This window comes from Xiphophorus maculatus, chromosome 4, assembly GCF_002775205.1.
Source record: "Xiphophorus maculatus strain JP 163 A chromosome 4, X_maculatus-5.0-male, whole genome shotgun sequence".
Taxonomy (NCBI): domain Eukaryota; kingdom Metazoa; phylum Chordata; class Actinopteri; order Cyprinodontiformes; family Poeciliidae; genus Xiphophorus; species Xiphophorus maculatus.
In genome coordinates, this window is record NC_036446.1 from 27,452 (window position 1) to 43,565 (window position 16,114).

General features: G+C 45.3%; 1 protein-coding gene across 9 annotated transcripts in view; it reads right to left on the reverse strand.

The window, feature by feature from the left end:
* Positions 1-5,641: 5,641 nt before the first annotated feature.
* Positions 5,642-16,114, reverse strand: part of vps13c (vacuolar protein sorting 13 homolog C) — a 64,304-nt gene continuing 53,831 nt past the window's right edge. For 6 of the 9 annotated variants that reach the window (XM_023332094.1, XM_023332091.1, XM_023332089.1 and 3 more), the window contains 6 exons: positions 14,332-14,455; positions 13,045-13,159; positions 9,741-9,826; positions 9,535-9,658; positions 8,212-8,289; positions 5,642-6,802 (listed from right to left, as the gene is read on the reverse strand). In XM_023332094.1, coding sequence (XP_023187862.1) covers positions 6,701-6,802; positions 8,212-8,289; positions 9,535-9,658; positions 9,741-9,826; positions 13,045-13,159; positions 14,332-14,455 — 629 coding nt within the window. In that variant the 3' untranslated portion in view covers positions 5,642-6,700. Of the gene's footprint in view, positions 6,803-8,211; positions 8,290-9,534; positions 9,659-9,740; positions 9,827-10,937; positions 11,332-13,044; positions 13,160-13,396; positions 14,456-16,114 lie in introns of those variants that run through there. The other 3 variants (XM_023332092.1, XM_023332093.1, XR_002752623.1) reach the window with 3 other exon arrangements.

A 16,114-nucleotide genomic window follows, 5' to 3' on the forward strand; every position in this document is an offset into this window, starting at 1 on the left:
ATAAAGGGGCCTTTAGCTTATGAAGTAGCCTCATAGTGAGCACTGAAAGCTGGCTACAACACCTGCATTTAACCTCTGCAAAGCTCCAGGCTTGGAAGGGGCCCTCAGCTTATGAAGTAGCCTTAAATGGAGCACTGCAAGCCGGCTGTGACCTCTGCTTATGACCCCTGCAGAGCTCCAGGCCTGGAGGTCAGCACACAACCAGGCTGGAAGCCCTGCACGGGTCAAATACAGCTGTTACAGCCAGAAACTGAGTTACGAAAGCCGGCTTCTGAACAGCCAGCCTTTTCAACCAGGGAACCTTACCCTCCCTCCGATCCGGTGCACCCACACTTAAGCACTCCCTACACGGACTGGACCCACTAGCACGCACAGCCCGGAGGCTCGTGCCCCTGGTAAGGCAGGGTCAAGCAGCTGCGGGTGGGGGGAGGGTGGCTCCCTGTGCGTGGGGGAGGCCCTGGATGGCCAGGCCGGCTGCTGGTCCGTGTATGCCGGGCAGCACGCCACCTCCGCACCAGAGGGCCGGAGGGCCGGGTCTTAGGCCATGATCCGGAGTGCGTCTCATGCCCCTGGTAGGGCATAGTTCCAGCAGGGGAGGGAGGGAGGCCCCGGAGGCCCCGGAGGCCCCGGAGGCCCCGGAGGCCGACTATCGATGCCTTCCTTGGATGTGGTTGCCATTTCTCAGGCCCCCTCTCCGGGATAGAGGGCTGACTCTCGTTGCCTTCCTTGGATGTAGTTGCCGTTTCTCAGGCTCCCTCTCCGGAATCGAACCCTGATTCCCCGTTACCCGTGGTCACCATGGTAGGCACGTAGCGTACCATCGAAAGTTGATAGGGCAGACATTCGAATGAGACGTCGCCGCCACGGAGGGCCAGCGATCGGCCCCAGGTTATCTAGAGTCACCAAAGCGGGCCGGGGCGCGGGCCCCACCCACCCCCGTGAGGGAGAGAGAGGGAGAGCCGCACCCCGCATGGGTTTTGGGTCTGATAAATGCACGCATCCCCGGCGGACCCCCCCCCCACCCCGAGGAGGAGAAGGGGGGGCCGGGTCAGCGCTCGTTTGCATGTATTAGCTCTAGAATTGCCACAGTTATCCAAGTAACGGTGGAGCGATCAAAGGAACCATGACTGATTTAATGAGCCATTCGCAGTTTCACTGTACCGGGACTTGCATGGCTTAATCTTTGAGACAAGCATATGCTACTGGCAGGATCAACCAGGGAGATCCCCTATTCGTTTCCCTGAATGGGAGGGCGGGCAGCGCTGAGCTGGTGCATCCAGGTTGCCCCAGTGCCGCTGGTGGAACAGCGGGCTACGTCTGGGTCGCCCCAGTGCCGCTGCGAAGAAACAGCGGGCTGCGTCCGGGGGAGAGCCTTAAGCAACGCAGCTTCGCCGCTGCCCTACATCCGGGAACTTATAAGGGCGACGGAGAGACAGGGTTTGAGAAATCACACGACCTTCTGCGGGCACCGCTGCTTCGGGGGGGGCAGGAGGCGCGCTCTGGGCTCCGAGCGGAGGACGCGCGCCAGGACCCTGCCCTGCCCGCAGCGGGCCGACAGTGTAGAACCGCTGGGAAAGACGGGGCGTCTCGGTCTCGCTACCGACAGGACGGCCGCGGGCTGGGACTGAGGGCGGGGCGCACAGCCCCGAAACACCCGTGCCCGGGCCTGGAGGCGAGCTCGCAAGGCTGGAGGAACCGTCCGTCGAAGCGCCGACACGGAGTGCCGGGGCCGACGGGGGCCCTCCATGGCAAGCCACGAGTGCTGTTCGGTCCGGTGTACATTCGTGTTGTGCATGGAAAGCGTGCCCGGGCCTGGAGGCGAGCTCGCAAGGCTGGAGGAACCGTCCGTCGAAGCGCCGACACGGAGTGCCGGGGCCGACGGGGGCCCTCCATGGCAAGCCACAAGTGCTGTTCGGTCCGGTGTACATTCGTGTTGTGCATGGAAAGGTCAAACCTGGAGCTCAGACCTCCAGCGTAAGCTGGAACAGCTTTGAAGCCGCTCACAGCGCACCGTCTTCGGCCTGAGCTGCGGTCCGCCTTTGACTGTGCTTCCTCGCTTCCACGGAGCTCAGAACCGACCCAGAGAGGCGCCAGGCCCATCAGAAGGACCGAGGACACTCACCGGAGCGGCCAGAGCCCACAGCGTTACTGTCTCGGAGATCCAGAGAACCAGAGAGAAAATCTGGAAAAACGGCTTAAAATGCTGGAAAAAGCCGAAAAAGGGGCCTGAATCGGCCTTATCTGAGCTCCAAAAGACCCCTAAAACCGCTCTGGATCAAAACACTTTGTCATTTTTCGCTCCAAGTTCTCTTTTCAAACTCTCTCCTGTAATCCCGCCGGTGGGGTTTTTCTCCATAAGGTCACAAAATCCTATCTATCCGTCAAGCATTTGAAAAATGGACGGGCAATGCTTTGGAGGCCCACACTTAGAAATTTTTCGGCTCCGAGCCTCTGGTAAGGCAGATATAATTGAGCTATGACAGTGTACTAAGTGTGGCCAGCCGTCCGAAATTTTTACTTTATCCCAGGAATACGGGAGTCACATAGGCGTGTTCAGTGCATTATTCTTGGCTTATTGATCCTGGTTTCTAACGTCCTGGTCCCCGGGAAAGTGCATTTTTGACCGCTTTGACCAATTATGGTTTTCGATTTTTAATTCCGCCTGCGGGCGTCCCAGAGGCCGAACGACCACACCAGGCTACTCTCCGGACTCTGGCCTTTCCGGCAATATACGGCTTTCCCCGGGGAAATGCATTTTTAAAAAAATTTATGGAGGTCGAAAATCACCGGGGCCTCCGGAGCCCCGAGGCCGAGGACAGTGAGGTGCTGCGGATACGACTGCCTGCTACATGTGACCCCCTCTGGAAGTCCGAAAATTCAACTTTATCCCAGGATGATGGGAGTGATACGGCCGTGATCAGGCCGTTAATCTGGGCTTATTGATCCTACTTTCGAGCCCTCTGGTCCCCGGGAAAGTGCCTTTTTGACCGTTTTGACCAATTATGGTTTTCGATTTTTAATTCCGCCTGCGGGCGTCCCACAAGCCAAACGACCACACCAGAGTATTCTCCAGACTCTGGCCTTTCCGGCAATATATGGCTTTCCCCGGGGAAATGCATTTTTAAAAAAATTTATGGAGGTCGAAAATCACCACCAGGGCCTCCTGAGCCTCGAGTCCCAGGACAGTGAGGTGCTGCGGATACGGCCGCCTGCGCATGTGTCCTGCCCTGGAAGTCCGAAATTTTTATTTTATCCCAGGATGATGGGAGTGATACAGGCGTGATCAGTGCATTATTCTGTGCTTATTGATCCTGGTTTCGGGCATCTATGAACCGGGGAAACCGCATTTGCGGACCGAACCTGCACTAACCCTACGGAAGGCAGGCTAAACCCTTCTTTCCTAACCCTAACCCTACCCCTAACCCCTTACCCTACCCTACCCTCAAGGGGCAGGATGGCCAGTGCACCTCCAGCCTTCCACGTGGAAGGTTGGCTCTCTCCCCACACCTAACCCTAACCCTTAAAATTATAATTCATTTACCCCCCCCCCCCCCCCCCCCCCAGTTAAAAACGATTTAAGAAAACCTGTAAATATTTTAAACGAATTCGGTACAGAAAGGGAGACACAAAAAAGAAAGGGGGCGGAGCCTCGCCTGAGGGAGGAGATAAATAGGGCTGCAGAGCAGCTTGCAGCTCATTTCTGCTCCAGCCAGCGAAGCGACAGCATCTCCCTCAGAGCTCGGCTTTTTCTTTTTATAACTTTTTATTGCGCCCAGCCTGAAGAAGACCCGTTTCAGGGTCGAAACGTCGCGAAGGGCGCTTATTATTTTTATTTCTAAAAAATTAAAAAATTAAACAAAAAAATACAAAAAATTAACAAAAACAACAAAAAAAACCAATAACTTATAGATTTTATTTTTTGATCGTTTTCTCCTTTTTGAAAAGGAAATTTTATTTGTTTAGAAAAAATTTTTGTTTTATTTTCTTATTTTTACGTATTGTTTCCACAACTGGAAACCCTCCCTTAGTTTTTTATTTATTTAATTAAAAGCACAAAAAAAATATATTTTACACCACACATTACAAATAACACAGACACCACACCCAAAACAAAGGACACACAACAATATGGAAGACGGATGGACGATGGTGGGTCGACGCCGTCGCCGTCCGGGACTTCGCCGTCCTTTCTGGGACTGGGACCGGGGTGGCTCTCCGGATTGGAGGGCCAGTGCACCTCCCTCCTATAGGAGGAATCAGTTCCCCTACCCTACCCTATCCCTTACCCTAACCCTAATATTATTCTACAATTTTGAAGCACTATAGAACCAAGTAACACTTAGGAAATACATTGCCTTACGTGAAAAAAGAAATACAAGCAAATGAACATAAATAAGTAAATAAATTAGCACTATGAGTATGGAAATAGCTATAATAAGTGAGCTGACAAATATGTTGAAAGGTACATAAGATCAACCTTGTGGAATCATTTAAAGTATTCAAGAAGACTTAACATCTTCTAACTGGGAAAATGAAACATTTTAAAAGAGGAACAAATTCAGCAATTCCTTAATAAATTTCATTAACATTTTCAGGAGTAAAACTGAAATTGAATCTTCCATTACCTATGGCATAACTCTGCCTATGACAACTGATAGCAACAGAGCACATATAAACGAGTTAAGTGTGAAACAAAGATGCAATATTATCAGATAATTTCTATTTATATCCCCATTTCCAATTTAAATCAATAAGCTCTACATAAAAGCTCCAAATAATAGGAAATGAATACATTACAGATGAAAAATAAAAGCTTCATAACAACAAAATTCTTATTTAGCCTGAAATCAAAATCTGAAATATCTAATATGGTGATTGACCAGATATTATAGCCTGAAATTGAAAGTTATGTTGAGAAAGTATTTTAGTCATAGACGTTAAAACTCTATAGGTATAATGTAACTTAAATGGCATGTGGGATTAGAGATTAATATTGACTCGTATCAAACAACAAATGTTAGAAATAAAGTAGGACAGAGTAGCTTTAAGCCTTAATATTGGTTGTATCTGCATCATGCAACATTTGATCAGTTCTCCAAATACAAGGATGATAATCATATGCTCATGTTAAACATGCGTTAAGAAACAAAACATTTGGAGGTTCATATGTGAAACCGATTAACACATCTGGACAAATAAGTTAAATGACAAATTCTAAGATTGCTATGAAAATAGCAGTTATGATGTAAATTTGGTTTAGATAGACTTAGTGCTTCAATGATGTTTTTGACATTTTATTCATATGTCTGAATGAATGTGGATTTACTTAATGAAGAGAAACTGTTGAGACTTAACTGTGTTCCCATGGGTTGAATAAATTGATAATGAAGAAGGAAATCAATAAAACAAAAGTTTCATTGATTTGGAAGGAAAGTTAGTGGTATCTGCAAATTGTATCGATTAGAACTTACACTATAGGTGCACAAGTGGACCTTAATATTCTCAAAAGTTCAATATTAAGTGCAAGTTGTATATCTCAAGTTACATGAGTCGACTAGCTAGAGAATTCAGAGTACGTGGTAATGATATAATTGGTTATAACCTAAGTCTACTGAAAAATTACAATTTTTATAGACGCATCCAGACGGACAATAAAACATTTTTAATATCAGTTGCTGCTTTGACATGATCACAGCACTGCCAAAACATATGCACAAAAATCCTCAATAAAACATAAAATATTTGAAAATGAGACGCCAGACAAGTGAATCACAGCGTCACCAGCCGGTGTGACGCTGAACTGACGAGGTGAAGCTAGCATTAGCAGGAGAAGCTAACAAACACTGAAGAGAAGAAGAGTTGCCATGGATACGCTGCAGACAAGCATATTTTAATGTTACACAATATAGTTTTAGCAAGTTGCTCAAAGTCTAAACATGGTATTGTTGTGCTCTGAACGCCCTCTGGGGGGCGGTACCGCACCGCTGAGAAACGTCACTCAACATTTAGCAACATCTAATTTATACTTTTTGCTTTTTCCTTTGGTTTATTGTTTTATTTCCTTCAAATTCATGGAAAGCACTTTGAACTGCCTTGTTGCTGAAAACGTGCTAAATAAATAAACAAAATGATCTTACCTTAATGTGAAACAAAAGTGGTCTACGGTTTGTTCTACCTGACTGATCTATCTAGCAAGTTTTTATTTCCTTAACCTGAGGATGTTCAGGTCACTGCAGGAAAGAACATCACTGCTCAAAGCAACAGTGTGTCAAAACCTCTGGACACTCGCGTTAGGAAATCATTTTCTAGTTTAGTCATTCCTTGTTTTAAAATTTTGGGGAGAAGTTTTCAACATTTATGTTTATTTCAATAAAAATGACAAAGTAAGCATCAGTTATTGCAGTGGTGATGCAAATATCTTAGTGCAAAGCGTTTTGATGGATTCATTTTAAGGCATAAAGAACTGAAACCTGCAGGCACAGAGCAGGGAAAAATAACCCACAAACTACAAAATAAAATATATTCCACCCAAATGACTGAAAACATTTACATCATCATTTACTTCAGGGTTCAACATAATTGTTCAATAAATTCTAACTAATGTCATTTTTCAGCAACAGAAAACTACAACCAACGTTTCCTGCTTTTATTCTGAAACAAACTGCTGAGTTCGCAGGAGAGCCACAGAAAGGAAGTGACATCACTGCTTCTTGCTGAGTCTCAGGAAGCGCTGGGACTTTTGCCTGAACATGTGGTGCTGCTTCTGGGCGTCCTGAGCGTCCCAGATGGCTTCATGCAGCTTCTGTTGGTGAGAGACCAGGCGTCACGCAGAAACACACACTTCCTGATCCGTCTCCATGGCAACCCCTCTGAGGACTGCACCTTACTCTCTTACATTCACAAACTTTATGGAGATTTGATGTAAAAGAAATAATAAAAAAAAGCAAATAATGGAACTGGAAGGAAAACTAGAAATAGTTTTTTCAGAAATAAAATTAATTTGCGGTGTGAATTTAAATTGTTCATTCAGAAACGTCTCTGGATCAAGATGACTTCATAAATTACATCTAATCCAGTTACTTTAGAAATTACAGATCTATGTCTAATCTTCCTTTCTGATCTAAAATCCTTGAGGAAATAGTTGCTAATGAATTATGTGAGCATATAAATAGTAATAAAGTGTTGAAAGTTACTGATGATTTTCTCTTGGCCTCAGACAAAAGGACGGGTTCTGGTTCTGTTAGATCTTAGTGATGTTCTGATCCAGTTGACCACAGTATTCCTTTAAAAACAGCTCTGTCCTAGTGCAGTACCACACAGTTGTGTCCAGAGACCCTGATTACTTTCTAGACAAAGATTAAAACCTTCGTCTCTGATGAAGCTGAGGTTATCCTGAGCTACCTCTGTAGTCATGCTGTTACAGGCTGCTGGAGGATGAACTGACCACTTCTCTTCACTCTACTACTTTCTCCTACTACTCTATTATTTTGCGTTAACTTTTATTTTCAGGTTCTCTTATTTTCTTTCCATAGAAGGTACACCTGGTCTGGTTCAGCTGTGGTACCTGAACGTTTTCCTTCTATAGATGATGCATCTGACCTCAACTCTCAAAAACTATACAGATGAAAAACCGGAACGTTTTCATCAATATTAAGGAATCACTTGGAAGTTACTTGGAAGTTAATTTTGTCTTATTTCATGTGAACCAGGATATTTGGACTGAACTAGTACAATAATACTTGGTAAGATTTGATGTTTTTGCAGTGCAGAGTTTAAATCTGGTCTGTTTTTGATCTCTTAATGTTTCCTCTTGGCTGCTGCTCTGCTTTTCTTCTACATAGAAAGTCTTCCTAAGTCAGTGACATTTCCTTTTGTGTCTCTGCTGCGTCTTCTTCAGTCGGTCATGGCAGACGGCTGCGTAGGGTTCTGGTTCTGGTTCTGCTGGAGGTTTCTTGCTGTTAAAGGCGAGTTTTCCTCTCCACTGTCACTACGTGTATGTAATATTAAACTGAACTAGATTCTTCATTGTTTTATGAACATATGTAACTAACTGTAAGACTCTGATTGGCTATGTTTCTGGAGATAAATTGGTTCCTGGTGTAATTGTTTGAATTTTTTACTAAAGAGTCTTGTGAATCGGCTCTTGGTAAAACGGATCAGAACTGATAGATGTTTTAAAGTTAAACACTTCTCCTCTGGGATTAAACTGACCTGGGCAGAATTTGGGTCTTTGAACTGGATCGTTCTGACGGGCTCCTGATTTTTAGGAAGCTTCAGTTTATGGATCTCCTGAAAGAAACAAGAGAGACAGGAACCGATCAGACAATGGAACCTCCAAACAGGAAGTGATGTCACTGTGTCTAACCTAGTGTTTCATAAATATTTGGATGTTTCTCTTCTCTGCAGCACAATCTGCCTACATGAAGCTAATAACAATAAGTTAAGTAAAAGTTTATTTGTGTAGCACATTTCCAACAGCCTCAGCTAACCAAAGCTCCTCACAACAAACATTATCCCAGGTACATTAATGATAAAATAGAAAATTAAGTTTAGTAAAAATAATAAGACAAATATTAAACTGTCAGATTCCAAAAGCTAATAGTGTGAATAAAAACCAAACAATATAGAGTTTTAGCTGCAGCAATTTCCTTCCCTCCTTTTCTCTTTAGCCGAGTTTCAGCCAGAGGGAGACGATCCACAGATTCTCTGTCTGCTTCCATCCTGGATTTATGAACCGACGGTAAAAGCTCAGGGTTCTGGTGGGCTGCGGCCTGCTGGAGCTCACTTCAGTACCAAGGACCCAAAAACACTTAAAAACTATCAATAAGACCTTAAATTTGATCCTAAAGCAGCAGGGAGCCAGCGAAGGGTTTGTGAAACCGGGGCCACAGATTCACCTCCTGGTTTTGGTCAGCAGACCAGCTGCAGCATTTTGTTTGCTCTGCTCCAACCCTGAGTACAAAGAGTTAAATAATCTAAATGTGATGAATGATTGGATCAAAATCAGGCAGAGGAAGATCAGATTTGATCTTAGCAAGGATCCTCAGCTGGAAGAAACTGGCTTTGATAGCAGCGCTAACATGCTAATCAACTCTAACACAGGATCAACAATCACACCCAGATTTTTCACAAATGGACGACAGCAGAAGGATGGGGGACCGACCACACCGTTACGTCCAGCAGAGGACGGCACTGACCAAACATACAATCTCAGTTGTTTCAGTTTGACAAGATGAGAGAAACGCAGAATCAAACATCAACACGGGAAACCCGTAGCAGAGTGCAAGAGTTACAGATTCCATAGTTTTCCTCACGCTACATATCTGCCTGAGATGCTGTGAGATCAAACTTATGTTGATCTCGCATCTTTGGCCTCCTAACAAAACAGACGACCTGAACGGAAACACGGATCTCTGAAGCTAAACAGAAGCAGCAAATGTTCAGCTGTTCTGTAAGTTCAACCAGCTTAGAAGGCAGACATGAAGTTCAGCAGAGAGGTGAGGTTTAGCAACAACATGCCAGCAGCACCGTTACCTTGCAGTAAATCTTGAGCTCTGATCCAGACACCGCCGGAGGACGGTGGAAGTTCTCAAACAAGCATTCCCAGTCAGTAGTCAGGTGACCCAGCAAATCGATCTCCTTCACACAGAACACGCGCCTACACAACGACAAGCAGAACGGCGTCACACAGCGCTACCAAGCTAGGCTCTGCGTGCTGCTGGCCGTTCGGGCGGCTCCACCTGTTGGTGACGATGATGTCGGACTTCCTGTGGCCTGGGGTCGGACTGCAGCTTCTGAACACTTCACCGTCCAGATGTTTGATCCTCTGGAGACACAGAAACACAAAGACTCCTGCAGCACAGTTCCTGTTGCTGTTCAGCAACAAGCAGAGGAGAGTCACCGAAGACTCACTTACCAAGAAGGCAGCTTACCTCAACCAGTTCATCTCCCAGTAACCCACCAGTAAAGCCCAGTTTACTCTGCTGCTTCCACTGAAGCAGAGAGGGGAGGAGCAAACAGGAGCAGCTGATCAGATGGTCAATGAACTGATCATCAATGCTTCTCTACTAAAGCAGTTTTGCTGCTCTGCAGGTTGCAGGTGCTGCAACACAATGTCAGCAACTTCTGCTGCTCATCAGCCTGGGGAGGGTCAAAGGTCATTTCTGAACTACTTGGAATCCATCATCCACCAGAGAGGGAAACTCTCAGACATCCCAGCAGGTTCAGAGGTCAGAGGTCAGAGCAATAGGCTCAGAGAAATGACCAGAAACCAAAAGCTCTATAGGCCTCAGTTAGCAGGTTAAAGGTCAAAGGTCATGTCACACTGAAAGCCTCTTCTGTCTAGGAACAAGATGGCCACTGCACTGAGGTCAGCAGAGACGAGACTTCTGAGACGGAGTCCTCTGGACAGACGAGACCAGAGAGGAGACGTTGGACCAAGATGGAGAAAAGCAGAAACAGCACAGTGGTGGAGGTATTATGATCTGGGCTGCAGGCTCTGAATGGACCGGGATCTGCTCTATAGACCAAAGTTTTCTAGAGTCCGTCTGTAAAGCAGCCGATCGAGAACAGAACGGCCGAAAGAAAAAAGAACCAAGATGTTGCAGCGCTCAAGTCCAGTCTTCCAGAGCTACCGTCCTGCAACTTGTAGAAGAACCCTCTTACCCCAACAGACCAGGACCGGCTCTGAACGGGCCTGGTATCGAGCCGTTCATTTGATTCAGATGTGTTGGAGCAGGGAAGCATCTGGAAGGATGGTAGCTCTGGAGGACTGGACTTGAGCTCCCCATGTCTATTCAAAGTCCAGTCATCATCCAAACTGAAATGCTTTGCTGGGACCTTCAGAGATCTCAGCAGAACCTGCTCAGAGTTCTGGAGCTGGAGGAGCTTCAAGACTTTAGGGATTATGGGATGAGAAAATGCTTCATAGAAGAAAACAAGTTTCAGATGTTTTTATTAAACTTTGAACACAAACCGATGACGGAGCCGGTTTCACAAGAAGGTTAACGTTTCAATCCAATACGACCCAGTGGAGAACCTGACATTAACATCTAATGCTTTACAGCAACATCATGATGAATTTATTTATAGAAAAATAACTCTAGAGCTGACTCTTGTCCAGTTTAAATAAACTATAAATGAATAGAAACCAAAAGTAAAAAGCAGACACAAAATGGAAGTAAAAATGTTTGTTTGGCATGCATGGAAATCTGATCTCCATTTGATATTCAGATTTCAACATTTATAAATATCTGTAGATTAACGAGGATTATATCAAAGAACCATGAAAGTGACGGGTTAATGTTCATCACCAGCCAAGTCCTCCTCCGGCTGCAGGAAGCAAACAGAAGAAGAAGAAGGAGGAGGTTAGAATTATTCTGATCTGAACTTCCTGGTAAAATCAAACCAGTGATTCACGACACGATGAGAAAGACAAAGAGCCGAGGAGGAGGAGGAGGAGGAGGACATCATGGGAGCAGAAAAGCAAAGGAAACATCGTTAGGGTGGTTTACAGCTTCTGCCATAGTTACTACTACTACTGATAGTAGTAGTAGTACTAGTAGTAGTTGTAGTAATATTATTATTACTACTAGTACTAGTATTTTTCTGGAGTTTTCTAGATCATTATTAAAGTTTCTCAGACTGTGATTAAATATTTCAAACATATTTCTTCCAAACTGGGTCAACGCCTCCTGATCTGGTTTCAAGGTTCTGCAGAACCCTGATGAACTTTTTCAGCAAGCGAATACACTGAACAAACATCTAAAGGCCTCATGTCAGATATTGTTGCCATGTGGAGTTAACTGTAAATGAGCATTGCTGACATTTTATTGTACCAAAGTAATATTTCTCTTGATCTGTGTATAATATGTAATCCAACTTCCTGTCAGTGAGCGTTACTCAGTGAGTTGTTGTTTTACTCGGTGCATTGTGGGACATGTCCACTGGCTGGTCAGACGAAATGAGCAACAGCTGGACAATCCTTGGCCTGGACAATAAAAGGCCCCAAAATGTCACAGTATGTCAGAAGTCATAAAGCCTCAGATGTTATGTTGGAGCCGTTGGCATGTTGGATGCAGGACGTCGTACCGACGGTCCGATAATGGTCCGTTATCGGACCGTCGGCCCTTTAAGAGTTGGTTTCCAACAGACTGCAGATCCTCCTCATCCTCGTCTGACCGCTCAGCACCAGACGGCCACGTCGGCTCGTCCGTCTGAGGATCTGCTCAGACCAGCGACACTCAGCTGATGAGACTATTGGTCTGAACAACAGACGCATCAAACCTCAGACTGTCTGTAACCGCCTACGGGAAGCCAACTGGGTCAGAATCGGATTCCTCAGCCTGACCCCGATCAGGACTGTCGATCCGCTACAAACGGCCGAACCACGATGTCATCGATGCCGACATGAAGATCAGTAATTACTGAAAATATACTTTGAGTTTCTCTATATATTGCATAATCCAAATGTTCATAAAACTCTTATATTTGACACGGGGCTTTATATTTTTGTTCAGTGTATACTATAAATACAATATAACATGGTAAATATTATTATATAATGTATCTGGGCTGATGCAACCTCCATTGAGACAACTGATCGTTTTCTTTGATTTACCTCAAAACTGGAAAAGTTGAGACTTTTTGGTGAATTTGATTTTCTGAATCTAAAATGTTCTGATTGCCAAACAAAGACTAACATGAAGAGTTACAGCTCCAGTTTCTCCCTCTGTGTTCCTGCAGCTGTTGGGCTGGTTTAGAAGAATTTCTTCTTCTGCAGTTTCCCGTCCAGCAGCAGCTCCTCTAAGACCCTAACCTTCTTCCCTCGGGTTTCCTCTGAAGCAAACAGCTCGGTTCTGGTTTTTCTGGACCTCTAACTGGATTCATCTTCAGGTTTGTTGCTTTATTTAAACTTTCTGGAGAAGGAACCTTTTGACCCGGCTAAAGTGTCGACACACACCAGACTGTCTGCTCCTCTAGGTTCCCTCTGACCTCATGCAGAAAAACATGCCTTGTTGCTATGGAAACAGAGAAGAGTCTAACCTGGTAGAGGTCGAAACCCTGCGACTCCGTCAGGTCATAAGGTCGGATGATCCCGTCCTCCCGGATCAGACGGACCGGCCGGAGTTTGGTCACCTCCTCTGTCGCCTCGGCCGCTCTGATATCACACACACACACACACACACACACACACACACACACACACACACACACACACACACACACACACACACACACACACACACACACACACACACACACACACACACACACACACCTGAATGAGCGGTTCAGAGTGTGTGGTGTTGAATGGCAGCCCTGCGGTTCTGATCCTGACTGGACTCTGAGCCGAGCCCATTCATGCTGCAGCTGCTGCTCTCAGGTAAGGGCTCACCTGGTGGGACCTCTGCAGGGGCAGCGTGAAACTTCAACAGGTTACAGTGAATTTATGGCTCACATGACAGATGGCTCCTCCAATCAGGAGAGGAGCCATCATTTCAGCTCCTGCCATCTGATCTCAGTGGGAATTCGTTCACTGTGACATCATCATTATTTTTATCAACATTTACATTCATTTGCACAAAATTTCAAGATTTAATTTGGAAACAGAAACTCCAGAAACATTGATGCATCAAAACTTTTAGTAGTTCTGCAAAACGGCAACAGACAGATCAGCTGTTAGTGAAAACCATGCAACCCAGAACCAATCAGAACCATGTGATCAATCGGAACCATTCAGACCCGTCAGATCGCCGTCCCCTGAGGTCAGACCAACACCGGTTCTGACTGCAGTGAACATCGGACCCTCCATCGGGTCGTCCAGGAGCTTTCCAGCCTCGTTTCGGTCGATGCCGATGGTTTTTATTCATAGGGGGGCCAACGAAGAAGAAAAGGCCCCGACATGTTTTCATGCAGTTTTCGTTGCGCTCCGGCAGGCGGGACAGGAAGTTCTCCTCATGGGGCGTGGCCAAACAACATGCTAACAAAGGGGCGGAGCCGCAAGCGGTGAGTTGGACCCGGTGCACGAAACACGATGCTGTGACTTACCATCAATGTGCAGCATCATTTAACATGCAAACATCTGCAGCCGGTTAAAGCTCAGCTCCATCATCAAGTCAAACAGCAACCTGATTGAGCAGCAGCCATGGACAGAGCACAGCACCAACAGTTCAGGTGGAATACTCACACCCCAACAAGAACAGAAATCCCAACAACCACAGCAGACAGAAAACAAAAGCAGAAAATGTGAAAATTAGAGAGACAGCAACAGCATTTAGACGCCCACAGGAAGTTCCCAGAGGAAACGCATCACGAGCCGCCAAACCTCACCTCTGGATCCCCTGGAAGGTGCTGCTGGCCATGTCCACGATGCCGCCGGTGGGCCGCGCCACCACGCCCACCAGGCCCTTCCCGATGCCCTTAAAGAAGCCGGCCGCGCCCTCCTTCCTGGCTCCTGGGAACCGAAACACAGGGTGGGTTCATCTGGCAACCGGCAACAGGACGGAAATACAGGGTGGGTTCAACCGGCAACGGGCAACGGGACGGAAACACCAGAAAACACACGGTGGGTTTTTCCGGCAACCAGGTCTGAGTCGGCAGCCAGAGGTTCTGAGCGGTTTGGTTTCAAGGATCTGCTGAAAATGAAGCGAAGAGTTTTGAACCAAAGGATGTGAGAAAATCCGTTGGCTGAATAATTGGGAGGGTTTCAGTGATCTGGACCCGATCCATGATGTTCTGATGGGTCGACAGAACACAGTCAGGTGGATCTGTTAAACAAGATTGGTGTCGTACGTAACCTATATTTAGGCAGGTGTCTCCATCTCAATGAGATTAAAAATCTCTTTTTCAAGAGAAACCAAGACTGGCAGCAACACTCAGAATTTCAAATCAAAACCTAAAGAAAGTACAACCAAGAAGAAAAATAACAGAGAAATAGCATTTACAAAAAAATGTCTTATTTACAAACTGACTAAATAAGGCCTTAAAAACCACCTAATTCAACTTAAAGTTTTTCTGCAGGATTTTCAGTGTGAACCTTAGAAACAGTTAATGAAATTAAATCATCCGAGCGCAGAAAATAACCGCCTGGAAATGTTCTGACAATAACTTTTGTCAGAGACCCCCCGTCCCTCTCTAGTGACGGGGGTTTACCTAAGAGAGATGGAGGAGTAAACCCAAGATGGCTTTGTGAAAAAAACGAGCAGACACCGGTGAACAGAAGAGAGGAACGCTCCTCGACCTGTGATCAAACATCACGCTCCATAGGATCCAGAATGCAGCTTGTGCAAACAGTCCGAACATGCAAACTTACAAATCACGTCACAATAATCTGAAATGGGCAAAAAGTGGCAGCAACAAGGCGTTTCCTAGCCTCAAATGATGAACAAAATGGAATTCTGAAATAAAAACCCAACTTGAGCTTTTTGACAAGCTGTGGAATCAAGTAAAAAACCTAAATATTTATACTGAGATACAACCTCAATCTGAGTGCCTGAAAAGTAATAATGGATGAATCAACTGTGATTTAGAAATACTCCTATAGTTGGAGATAAACTTTGTTTTAAACAAACTGTAGATTACACTGAACCTCATCAAAAGCTGCTTGAAGCACTTTTAACTGTATAGCAGCATAGGACAGTGACAACAATTAGCATTTGGGACATTTTTATCTAAACTGTTAATATAGATTAGAAAAAGAAAGGGTCCTAGGACAGAACCTTGTAGAACCCTTGGATACTTAAAGGCAGATGGAAGAATGACCTTCCACCTGCACACACCCTGACCTGCCGGACAATTTGTCTTTAAAGCAGCTGATTGGTGAGAGTCCGATGTAGAGAGACTTTGCAGTAACATTTTGTAATCTGCTGTATAAAAAGGCTTTTGATAAATCAATAAAAAGTTATCTAAAAAACCAATTAAATAATTTAATACTTCTAAAGTTGCTGTTTTATTTATTATCATTATTTAAAGTGACAGGGAATATTATATTTTCAGAAGACCTGGATTGCATGATCTAACACACAGGTGTCAAACTCCAGTCCTGCAGGTTTTAGATGTGCCACAGCACACTGCAATGAAATGGTTTAATTACCTCCTATTTGTGTAGATCGGT